Source organism: Balearica regulorum, chromosome 4 (assembly GCF_011004875.1).
Source record: "Balearica regulorum gibbericeps isolate bBalReg1 chromosome 4, bBalReg1.pri, whole genome shotgun sequence".
In the NCBI taxonomy this organism is placed as follows: domain Eukaryota; kingdom Metazoa; phylum Chordata; class Aves; order Gruiformes; family Gruidae; genus Balearica; species Balearica regulorum.
Genome location: NC_046187.1, coordinates 21,362,473 through 21,375,146, shown reverse-complemented (window position 1 = coordinate 21,375,146; position 12,674 = coordinate 21,362,473). Strand labels below are relative to the sequence as shown.

The following is a 12,674-nucleotide window of genomic DNA, read 5'->3' as shown; positions in this document are numbered from 1 at the left end:
AACATACACATCCATATCCTCTCTTTTTCTGTTATGGACACAGCTACGCAGAAATAGGGACCTGCGCTGGCTGGCAGCCACCCACGCAGGGCATGGTCTTGCACACACATTTGCACACATGCTGAGGAGAACTGCACATACAGGAGCTGGCTGACATGAACACAGATGTCTATGTGTGCCTTCATTTACCCAGCCAAACAGTTGGCCCAACAACATTAACAAGTATTCAGGGTTTCTTTCCTTTTTTTTTTTTTTTTTTTTTTTTATTTTTTAATTAATGCTAAAAGCCTTGGGGGAACCACGCTCATCGTGTCTGCACCCCTCCGGTGATTTCTGCCCATCCCACCCCTCCCACACCTGCATCAAACAGCCCGTCTTCTGCAGGCTGTAGCTGAGTATTTACACCAGTGGAGACCATGGGCCCAGTGAGTCCACACTGTTTACAGGAACAAAGGAGAAACGTCTGCTGAGTCCTCTGCTGGACGCATCTGTCATCTTTCAGGTGCCTCCTGTGCCCGCGGCGGCAGCACAGCTCAGCTGTGAGACCCCACGCCAGCCTCCACTGGGCAGATGCCGTGGTTTCCTGTATATCCATCCCCAGCTGAGCTTATTGAGAAACGATATCTTCAAGATACTAAGGCTCATTTTTTTTCAAAAAAATATCTCTATTTACACAAGACAATAAAATCTGAGCAGCTTTTCCCCCAGAAGCTTTTACCAAGTGGAGCTGCTGCTGGACACGTGCTGTGGTCCCTATTTACAAGCAACAGCTTTGCTCGACACGTGCACCGGTCCCTATTTACAAGCAACAGCTTTGCTTGACAGTACTCTGCTGGCAAGTTCAGCTTCTTCTGGCGTAAGGACTATTTCTTCGTCCCTCTTTTCCTTCCCTCATTACCTCTCAATACCCCTGTATTTACAACAGGGACCTGGATCTGGCGGGGTTGCCTTTATACAGCCCAGCTTGTGAGCACAGAGAGGGGCTCAGGATGGGGGGTTGAGCATGCTCAGCCATCTTTAAGTGTTTTCAAGTTGCAAAGCCAACATTTGGAGCAGATGAAACTGATTTCTTATTACAAAAGACATTTTTCACCCGTTCTATTCATCTTAAAAAAAAGCAACCGACCAAGCGGCAAGGGCACTTCCCAGGGCGCTGCCATGCGTGGGGCAGTGGGAATCTCAGCTGGGCTCTTTTCTCCTTGGGGACGTGAGGGTTTGCCGAGGATTTTGGTCAAGCCTAGTTTCTGCGGCCTCTCCTGTTGCATGATCCCGAGTGAGGGATGGGTAAACCGAGGCACAGAGGAGCTGAGGCGGTGCACCAGCATGGGCTTGCCAGGGCAGGCTCGTTGAGTGCCCCAGACGCTAGATGACACTGTCTTCCATGGTGACTCGCCTGAAGACTGGCTCCTGCTTGGGCGTCCTTCCGCTTTCTGTGGAAAACAAGGGGAGAGCAGGTAAAGCCCCAAAGCAGGACCATGCAGCAGCCACCAGCTATTTTTAAGACCATTTCCACCCTCAAACAAAGCACAGAATGCCCAGGCTTGCCTCGAAAGAGAAGGCTTACTCAGAGCAGGTTAATGTACTTAGGGGCCAGCATCTCATCAGGAACCTCCTCCCACTCTTTTTGCTGAAGCCAGTGTTACAGATTTGCCTGGATTTGTCCCCACATAAGCCAGTTATTTGTTAAATGCTGCGAGGACCAGCAGCATCAGTCCTCATTGATGCTGCCCACCGCTCTCTGGATGAAGGGCGATGCTGAGGTGCCTCTTTTCTCCTCGGGGTTTAGCTCAGCTCAAGCAAGGAGAGCCCAGAGCCGAGCTGCAACCACCGGCTTGTACCAGCCCAATAGGGCTTGTTTGAGCAAACTGCATTTTTTTGTGGTCCCCCCCCCCCGCCTTAATACAAATAGTCAGTATAAATGACTGCAGAGTAAACAGATTTGTTTTGCTATCAGACATTAGCTGAAGGGCACTTCACATCCTGAGTGCTCTGCTTTACAGCTGCCTCTATAATCATTGCAGCCCTGGGGAGGAAAATGCCTCCTTTTACACACGCAGGTTGGGAAGAGGCAGCCTCGTGCAATTTGGGGTGCACACATGCAGGCTTTTTTAGAAATAATATTTCAGGGAGAGGTTAAAATAGGCTAGACACATTCAAGAAGAATTAAGAGTTGTCCTGCAGCCTTTTTCTAAGTGTAAACCATTTCAACCCATCGCCCACCCACCCAAGGGCCAGCAAATCTGTGCTGCTCTGCATGGCAGCGTAGAAAATATCACAGGGAAAGTGTATGGGGCAGAGCAAGTAACTTTTTGGGCATTTCCCAGCTTGGCTATTTTGGCTGTTCTTTTGAGTTTTTCCTGAAAAGGAGGGACTTTCATCCTTTCCTTGTTGCTCATCTCTTTTTTTTTTTTTTCCCCCCAAGCAGTGGAATACATTTTCTCCTTTTGTTTCTGCTGCTGCTAGGTCACTGGTCTGCTTTGCATTGCAGCGCAGACTGCTAGCAGCAAAAAATGCCCGGGTGCACAGTGTATCTCAGGGGAAAAAAAATAATCAAAAATCCCACCTATTTAATATGAAGCACTCTTTCTGGCTGATATCAACAGCACCTTAAGCAATGAGGCCTTTTATCTATATGTATGAATGGTAGCAACACAAGCAAGGAGGAGGGTGAGGTGGAGGTGACCAAAGGGCAGAGCCCAGACACTTGCAGCTCATCTCTTTATCAGGGAGAGACCCTCTCAAAAAAGAGCTGCTAAGGTCCTTGGCAGCAAACCATAAAACCTTCTTTCCTTTTTTTCTTTAAGGTGAGGAAACCAGAGGCCAGCCAGAGCAGGCACCCGACAGCCACAGCAAGCCTCCAGCCTGCCTCAAATTGTCCTCCTGTTGCACACGGGCTAATCCCATATGACTCCATGCTTCTCTCTGGCTGCCTACAGAAAATAGATGAGAAACCGCTTTTGGCACATTTCAGGCAAAGTATGAAGCCTTGCCAGAATTTAGGGGCTGCTTCTTTTATTATCCCCCAGCCAAAGTCCATTTTCCCACTCCCCTCCCCCTTGCAGCTTTTGTGCAACCAAGTGCTAAGAGATGCCCGGGGCGAGGTGCTGCTGCCTCCTGAGTGGCATACACAGAAATCCTCCCCCCGGTTCGTTGACCACTTGTTTTTCAACATCCATCCCCCAAAAACATTTATCAGTGGATGTTACCGCAGGCTTGTGCCCGCTGAAAGGCGAAGGCTTTGCTGCCAGTGGGACACAAAGGCTGCAGGGCTCACGCCTGCATTGAGCTTTCCTGCCACGGGGACCCGAATTAAACTCTATTTGAGATGCCTCAGAGGGAAGTGGGAGAAGACAGGCTGAAAACAGTTTTATTATAGCCATAATTTACCCATCGAGCATCCTGCAGCTGGAAATAACCTTTCCAAAGTTGTAATGTAAGATGCAGTCAATTGTAAGTGGCAGTTGGAGATACAGGGTCATCCATACAAGTATTCCCACGCACACCAGCTGAGCAGGTTGTGCAGCAGCTATGTTTGTGCCTTTTAAGTTGTTGTTTGGGATTTTAAGCAACACTGTCCAAATATCAATCATTTGCTTCCAGCACATAATAACTGCTCTTTATACCATTTTTTTTTTATTGAGGTTTTAACTTGGGTTTTTACATGTGTACAGCGTATTTAAGGAGTAGAAATATAAGAAAAGAAAATACGTGGAGGATGAAGAAATGAAAAGACAGCAAATAGGACGATTTTTTTGTTGTTGTTGGCATTTTGCTGGAGAAGACTATCACCATCTGTCTGACGTACCAAATACAATAAAGGGTAAGCACCTGTAAAAAAGCTATTCTGATGTGAAAAAGGAAGATTTCCAAGCTATCCTGGCTAGTCTCAGTATTTCATCATTGAACAGACCAACCTGCCTGAACTGGGACAACGTATGATCTGGTGCATGATCCACGCATCCCTAGGGATGCCAAAAGCCCTTGGAAGAGCAAAACTGGCCCTACACCAGCTGCCTGTGCTGAATGAAATGACTTTCGGTGCAGAGCTGGGGGTGCTGCTGCCCTCCTGGGGCTGCCCCTTTGGGTGCTCTCCCCTGGCCGTGCTGCTAATGTCCCTGCCAGGGACAACCACCACTAACACGACCACCGCTGCCTTCCCTGGGAGCATTAATCATGGATTTTATCTGGTTTCAGCTTTACGCTGCAGGATGTTCTCCACGCTGTTACTGGAGAGCCTGCGATGACTTGACATTTATATAATGTTCATGAGCACAGACTATTTAAACCCTAAAATATTCATTAAATAAAATTTGCATAGAGTCTAGCTGAATGCAGCAGGTAGCTAAAAATAAAGTACTTTTCTTTCTAAATGTGAAGAGATCAGGGTGTGACAGATGACCACGCTGGTGCTCTTAGGCTTTCCTGAGATAGCTTTTTAATAAGATGAACTATCTTTTTATGCCTGTTGTCTAGGCAAGTCTGCGGGGTATTATATTCTTTATAAACTAGTGAGACCAAGAGCACGTGGGGGTGTGTGAGAGAAAGGGCAGCTGGACAGAGAAGAGAGAAAGGGGATGCAGGCAACAGAGACACATATAGAGACACGCAAGGACCCTCTGGAGCTCAGCACCTCCCACCACTGCCACCGTTTCCCCTGGCCCTCTGAAGCATCTCACCGCTTATTACCTGGGGGCAGGGAGGAAGGAAAAAGATTGGTTAACCACCACAGATTTCAGGGAATTAAATGCAATCAACAGGGGGAAAGAAGCAGCAACATGATAAGTAATATTGCCTACACAGTGCCTCCAAAGCTGTGACGAATTCCCCCCCATCTCCAGCAACCCTCCAGGCTAAAGTCTTTCTTGGCTTGTCTTTCCCCTTGTGTCTCTCCTTCACATGTTTTGGGGAGATCTTTATGGTCTCTTATGGCTCTTGCAGAAAATGGGCAGGCATTGCCTGTTGGAGCCAAAGTGTCCTTAAGCAGTAGAAAACAGCAATTGCACAGTAAACTGGTGCATCAGCTCGTTACGGGGCAGTCTGCAATGGAATTACACAGGACAAATAACCCTGCACAAATTAGAAGGAGCAAGAGAAAAAAAGGGATTCACAACTTGCAAAGCATCCCAAGATGATTTGCAGGAAAATGCAAGGCACAGAGTCTCACACTTTGTCCTCCTCTTCCTGCCTGCAAGCAAGGGTTTTCAAAAGGACACCTCAAGCAAGGGATCAACATCGACAATCCTCACTCCAAACATGCATGGCAACCCATGCCTCCCAAAGGTGGTCCCGTATTTCAGAAAGAGGTGTCTATGTATCAAGGTGATGTTTTCATTGGACCGAGCACTGCCTGTTTGCCTCTATTCTGTTCGGTTTTCATTGAAAGTGGGATGCTTGTTGCAGTTGAACAATGAAGCTTTAATCTTCTCCCTATAAGGCAAATCTGTTGGGTTTTTTTGTTTGTTTGTTTAGGTTTTTTTATTAAACAAAGCTCTAAAAAAGATGATCCCTCCAGTACATGGGTGATTATCCCCTTCGACTCAGCTTGCAAAGTTACGTGCTCCAAGCACAGGTATGGATTTAATACCATAATCACTGCTACCTCTTCATCATGCTGTTAGTTTTCTCACATCTGCCTTTGCTTAGCATTAAAAAATGCCTTAGAAGTTTTGTGGCTCTCCCTCCTACCCCAGGAGCATTTTAGGCAGCAAGGACTTAACACTGACTTGAGTTTTGCGTGTGCAGTCTGCACAGAAGACACCTCTACACTGTCAGCTGCATATGAATTGTATTTACTGAGCTTGTTATCAACAAGTAGAAACCTTCACCATGCCCATAATCAACTATCTGACACAACAAAAGCCTATTTTCAAGGGAAAATAATGAAAAAAAACAATATCCATCCTGCCCCCCCCCCCCCCCCCCAAAGACCCCTAAATTAGTCTTAAACCATTTTTGGCTTAATATAATTAATAAAATATATTTATTTCCCCTGTTTTGTGATTCAGCTGTTTCCAAAGCTTTAAGAAGCACCAACAGTGAATTCTGTGGTGCCAGAACAGCCTGGTGAGGGAAATAATCAGCTTGAAAATAAACAGCGTTTTTTTGCAATCAAAGTGCATAGTAGGATGTTGGAGAGAAGGTCAAGCGAGAAGGGATGGAGAAGAGGGGAAAAAACAGCCTGTCCACTGATAAATATGAAAGGCTGAGGATGAACAATGGTTCAGAGGAAAGAAAGTCAAAGATTTTTCAGTAGAACACCATCATGCCATAGCAAATCCACCACTGGTTTGTTCTTGCATAGTTTCAGGCATGCTGGTAAATGTCACGTTAATCACCTGCCTCCCATTTTATCATGAAAATATTTGCTATGGTGTATCTCATTCTCTGCATGAATTTAATCCCACCATATCCCTGGAAAACTAATTTTTTGGAGTCTAATACAGTAAAAGAGATTTTACTTTTTCCAAAATAAGAGTTACTTCAAGTATTTCAAGCCTCAGCAGCCTCCGTTGGGCTGCTACATGGATTGGTATGACCATGTGGGTCTGAAATGCTTGCTTTGCCTGCATGCATAGGTCTACTACACACTGCCCAGCTCTATTGCTGTTGGCACGGAAAATAATATGAAACAGGGAGACAGCATCAAGAGCAAGAGTATGATCCGGCTGGCCAGTGGCTCTTTTGCTATGAAGCCAGCTGATTCCCAATCTCCCGACAGGAAACATTCCCTTGCCAAAATGTAGACCTGGCAAGAGACACAGCTGTGATCAGTGTCTGGTCAGAAATGAAGTTTACTCCCCAAGAAGTTTTGGCCTGATTGCCTGACTGCAGGAAGAACTCAGGCGACTCAAACCAGATGATTTTGTAGGCCATGAATACCACCAAATACCACCACCCCCTGTGTTTTCCCCCCAACAAGCCCCTGCTGAGCAGCACCAAGCAGCATCACCTCACGAGAGGATAGCCCTGGGATGGAGCGGAGCTCCTCCGCTGCTGCATTTATCCTTCAGCACTGGGAATATCTTGTCTCATCACCTGCCTGCTCCAAATCTTTTGGCTTTTACCCAGCTTGATGGGAGTTAGATGAAGGCAGCTTGGATGGAGGCAGCACCAGACCCCAAAGCCCAAGGCTTTGTGAAAAATCGTGTAATGAAAAATCGGTACCGAGCATGTCCAGAGGTGGCTATTTTTGCTGTCAACCTTTCTAGTCTATTTTGTGGCTTTCTAGATCTTGATGATGTATCCTAATTCCTCCCAAGGGATTTGAAGGGGGAGGTTGGAGGAGAGCAACAAAGCACAGCTGGAGGAGAGCAGCCATCAGCAGTGGCGGGACAGGAGGGGTGATGTGGCCGAGGACAGCGATGGTGCTTTGCATATGCCCAGAGCAAGAAAATAAAGAGACAGCAAACAATGACCGAGGAGGCCTAACGGGGACTTGTTTTACTCTTTGACATGCTACCAGCAGTTTTTAATCTCAGAAGAACCAAAATAAAAAAAAAAATAATCATTACAATGATTAAAAGGTACGACACATGAAATACTATACTCAAATGATCCGCGTGTTGTCAGCTAGTTTATACAGTAGGCACAAAACAGACCTAGAATCATCTGCAACAAATGTCGACCGGTGTTGTTCTTGCCCCTAAACAAGTACCGCTACCCTGATATTTCTAGTCAGCTGTAGCTGCGCAACCTTTGTGCTTAAATCACTCAGCTTAGGCCTCCTTTCTTTGGCATTGCTCACCCATGCCGTAAAGGAGTGGAGACTCGTACTGAAGACAGTAATGGAGAGAGGAACAACAACAGAAAAAGAGAGATTAATCGTACAGTACATACATACAGTATCTTCTAAATCGTGATCAGTTGTTTATTGGTTGGCAAACAAGCTTCACTTTTACAACAAATATTAGTAATGAGGTCATTCAACTGTTGAGACCGTACAAAATGGATCATAAATTAAAAAAAAAAAAAAGAAAAAAGAGAAAAAGAAGAATTCATACTCCGTGCTGCTAATTTACCTCCAGAAAGCCTATGTTACTTAAAAATCCTGTCAAATAAATAAATTTCCTGTTAGGAAAAATAATGAACAGAAAACTTTTTTTTTTAAAAATCACTGCAAAATACTTTTTCGCTTACTACACGTCAATCGATTTTCTTCTTAACCACTGCAGTACAAGTGCCTAAACCGGGGACCAGATGGAGCCGTGAAGGCCCTTCACTCCTCCAGGGAAATGGCCGTCGCCTATAGAAGCCCCGCAACCACTATAAAAAAAACCCAAACCTCTCGGCTCCTGGATGTGACCCCACGGCCTGGCTGAGGGGCTGCTCGCCAAAGATGCTTCGCAGGATTATCATCACAATCTGTTGTGCAATGTCAATGGGGAAGTTTGCCCTGCTCTAGTCTGCTAAAAGGTCTGCCGGCAATACACCGGCTGAAGAAAGTTATACAGTGAGGAAATAAAAAACACTGCCTTGGCTGAAAAGAAATGGTGATGGGGGTTACTAAAAATGGTCCTTAGAAAGTGATATTCTTTTTTTTTTTTTTTTTTCCCCTGCAGTGAGATGTTTTTACTGGGATGGGGAGGGGATGGAGGGGAGAGGCTGGAAGAGACAGAACAAAATTAAAAAACAAAAAAGAAAAAAGGAGGAGTTATGAAAAACCTTGCTCCTACTGGTAGACAAACTTACAAGACCAGCACAACAGAAAAAAGTTCTTTTTTTTTTTTTTCCACTACATTAACAGGGACGCAAGTCTGGAGGAACAGAAAGCAGACTATATGTGCAATGCTAGTATCTGTACATTACATAGAAATTGTTTGCTTCTCTTTTTCTGCCATTAGATTTTATCATCCGTTAATACAGCAAAACGTAAAATATGCCTTTAGCACAGAATTCTAGGATTCCCTTCTGTCTCATTAAATTTGCTTTTGTTTTGTTTGCTCCCGCAGCAAAGGGCACTGCGGTGAAACCAAGTTGTGAGTGACCAAAACCCATGACGTGATCTGGATTGGTAAGAAAGAGTTTTGCTAGCTTGTTTTTGTGCAGCGCTCCCACCTAGATGCGTCATCGCTACTAGTTTCAAATGCACATTTTTGGCCTTTATTTTTTTTCTTTGCTTTTTTTTTTGTGGGTTTCTTTTTTTCCCTCTTAAATCAGGTCCTCTGTATTAAGAGCAACACAGCATCAAGGATTGTTTAAACAAACACAGCATAACTTGAGAAGGCCACAAAGTGTGCCGTTATCTATCTCTTTCATTAACATAATGAAGTCTGTCTGGAGGGAAGGAGGATGGGGGGAGAAGAGGGGGCAGCAGTTACTGTCTTCTCCAGGCCGGCCTAAAAATTCCAGTAAAAAAAGTCCGAGAGTTTCCTTTTGAACAGCATGAAGATTTAGGAGTACACACAATATTACCACTGTTTGGATTAACTCAGAACAGTAAACCGAGCATTACAGAGGGGCTTTTTGTTGTCTCTTTGCTTAATTTTTGCTGAATCTTCTATAGACTAGTGACCAAGTGAGCGGGTCCTTTTGCATTGCCGTCCGGGGGGGTTCCCTCTTTGTTTGGCGGGACTATAAAACCATCGCTGCTGCCTCGACCTAGCTGGTAATAAGTGTGTAGCTGATGGACGTGGTTCCTGGAGCCGAGATTGGGCATGCTTTTGTAATAAACATCGTCGGCATCGCCACCACTGCTTTTGGCTGGTGGGGGATCGGTCTGGGTGCTGGCGGTGACACTTTCCGTCATGGGCATGCCAGCCAGCGCGGGCATACTGGTGTAGAGAGAATCCCTGTTGGGCGACTGGAGGTCGTCCGTGTGCTCGTTGGTCAGCAAGGGGAAAAAGCTCTCACTGTTGTCTTGCGGGATGCGCCGCCGGCTGTAGAGGTGGGGCTGGTGGTTGTCCGCTGAGTACACCCGGGGGGGCAGCAGTGGGGCGTCCGACTCCTCATGGATGAGCTCCAGGCCCAGGCTCTCCTCGTGGGTGAAGGAGGTGGCGTCGTCCAGCACGATGGCATCGTCCTCGCTCCCTCCGCCCACGCTGTTGACGAGTTTGTTCATCAGGTTGCGGCTCTGCTCGCTGGAGCGCTCGTGGTTGTTCAGGTAGGAAGGGATGTAGTTGGAGGTGAGTTCCTTCAGGATCTTTTTCTCGAGGGCATTCTCGGTGTGGTTGTACCCGCGGTCAAGGATTTGCACGCAGTTGCTGAGGTACTCGCCGCTGGCGATGCTGTAGCTGTTGCCGTGATTACCATTCAGTGGTAGAGTATCCGTGACACTTGTATCCCTGGCATTGTTCAGAAGCCCCTCTGAAAAACATTACACAAGAGAGGGTGACTTGTACAAACAGGACACTCACGCGGGACGTGCACACTCAAACCCCCTTCCTAGGCTGCCGTGGCTGCTGGGGGTCGGCAGCAAGGAGAGTGTCGCGGCCAAAATAGGAGGACTCAGCTCCAGCTAACCAGCTTAAGGTCTTCCCACCGAAAAAATGGAAAGCGCCGTCAAGTATGTAACTTGATGTGGCAGCTGCCAGCAGGGAGGAATAACCTCTCCTGGTCAGCACCTCATACAACTCTTGCGTTTTGCTCTAGGGAAGCTGAGAAATAGGTGACCCTGGGCTGGTCCCCATTGGCTCCAGGTACTTTGGAGGAAGGGGGAAACTCCCCCCATCTAAGGGAAAAGTATTCGCATCCCAGGTTAACCCTTGCCCAAACTTTGGGAGTGTATCCTTCCAGGAGGAAAAAAGATAAATCTGCTCTCCCCTTTTGCTGTGCAGGCTGCCAGGGGAAGGGCATAAGGCCTGAATGGCACAATTTGGGGGTTAGCAAGGCAGAGGCACAAAGTGTTTCCTGGACCAGGCTATTTGGGAACACGGCTAAATGCCCTACCTCTCCCGACACAAGGGCACGGCCAAAATTATTTACTCCGCACTGGCTGGGTGGGGATTTTCTAATACAATCGATGTTGGAGGCAGTTGCTGTGGGGTCTTGTGAAGCCTTTAAAAACAGCTCCCATTTCACTTGCAAAGCTAAAGCAGAGGGTTCATTTGAGGGTACAGCAAGTACCATCACCCCCATGGTAAGGTGGGCTCAGGGAAACCTGCAAGGAGTAATGGGGTCTTGGGGTGCCCCCCAACTAACTGCCCATTGCATCTCCATAGGTGTCTCAACACCGTCAATGTAAGGCTGGAGCTCAGCTCTTTCCCAACACGCTACGGGAGATGGCGGGGAAGCACTTTGAGAGCAACGCAGCATGAGTGGGCAAGGGAGAAGAAAATCAGGCCCAGCAGTTAAGCCGCCACACTTTCTTTTTTTGGGATTACTGGCCTCCTTGGAAGGAGTGCAGGCGTGGGGATGTGTGAAATAACATATCGACCTTTCAGCTAAGGGCTTCGGATGTTGCCAAAAAATGGCAAGCAATTCCCAGCAAGGCGCGGTGGATTAGAGGAGCCATTAGCTGACAATTTCAGATGAACAGTTGCTCATACCATGCTTGGTACATGGCATGTGTACCTTCTGAAAATACAGGATTCAGTCTATATCTGCGATGGAGTAGTTGCTGCATGTCAAGGGCTGGAAAGCACTACTGCAGGCTTTCTTCTTGCTTTTGAGTGAATGTGTCGGTCACCTTTTAGGTTTCTGAAGCTTAGAGGGTGCTGCCATATCCTGGGTTTCCCAACAAACGAGGGACCTATGCCAAAAAATCAACTAGCCATCACAGACATAGAGCAAAGCCGTTGATTTTCATGGTGGAAGCTCTCCAACCGAGTCACGATGCTTGGGGAGAAATGAAAAGTGAGCATTTTGGGGAGACGACTGTATGTAATGGGTGATGGGTACAAGAGCGTCTGTCTGATGGTCACGTGGAGGAATGTATGCATTGAGGTGCTGAGCGCTGCACTTCTGCTGCCAATGCATAGAGCTGGGGTTTGGTGGGGAAATAAAATGGAGGCATTGCAGGTGAGAACAAAATGGGGTCTGCAATGAAACACGCTTTATAAAAATGCCATGACCTCGCAAATAAAAATGTGACATTTAAAAAAAATCATACGCACAGTTATATGAGAAACTATGCTGGGTAAACGGTACCACAAAAATTAGAAATAAAGAAAGCATCATCTAATCTCATATATATATATATGTACATGTACATATATATATACACACACATACACACGCATACAAGTATATATACATATGTATATTCATATTCTTTTGATTTCAAAACTGTGGGATGAATTTCCTTTATTAACTACATCATCTATATGTGATGCAATAAAAGTGAACTAAAAAAAATTACATTTGATATGCAATGTTTAGCTTTACTCCCATACTTGTCTCTCTGTAGGGCTCTAAACGACAGCATGAAGAAAAGGAAAGAAAAAACAACAAGTAAGCTTACAGCGACAGTAGGAGAAACATGAGTAAAAAGCAAATTGATGATATGCAGAAAAGAGAGTTAACGGAAATAATTTCCACTGCCCAGAATACATGAATTTGTTACATGGTTTATTTCAGGTTAAAAATATTGACATTTTAGACAGAAAAAATATTTTACGCGCAATATTCAATAAACTACATTTTTATTTAAAAAATTATCACATTTAAAACGTTTTCCAATGCCATTATAAAACGTTCAGAGTGCAATGCAAATCAAGAAATAATGCCTGGAAATTTAA

At 45.8% G+C, this 12,674-nt stretch overlaps 1 protein-coding gene across 7 annotated transcripts in view; it reads right to left on the bottom strand.

The window, feature by feature from the left end:
• Window positions 1–245: 245 nt before the first annotated feature.
• The window catches only part of ADGRL3 (adhesion G protein-coupled receptor L3), a 524,509-nt gene continuing 512,080 nt past the window's right edge, over window positions 246–12,674 (bottom strand). For 5 of the 7 annotated variants that reach the window (XM_075751372.1, XM_075751366.1, XM_075751367.1 and 2 more), the window contains one exon: window positions 8,556–10,302. In XM_075751372.1, the coding sequence (XP_075607487.1) occupies window positions 9,497–10,302 (806 nt within the window). In that variant the 3' untranslated portion in view covers window positions 8,556–9,496. Of the gene's footprint in view, window positions 1,431–8,555; window positions 10,303–12,674 lie in introns of those variants that run through there. The other 2 variants (XM_075751370.1, XM_075751371.1) reach the window with 2 other exon arrangements.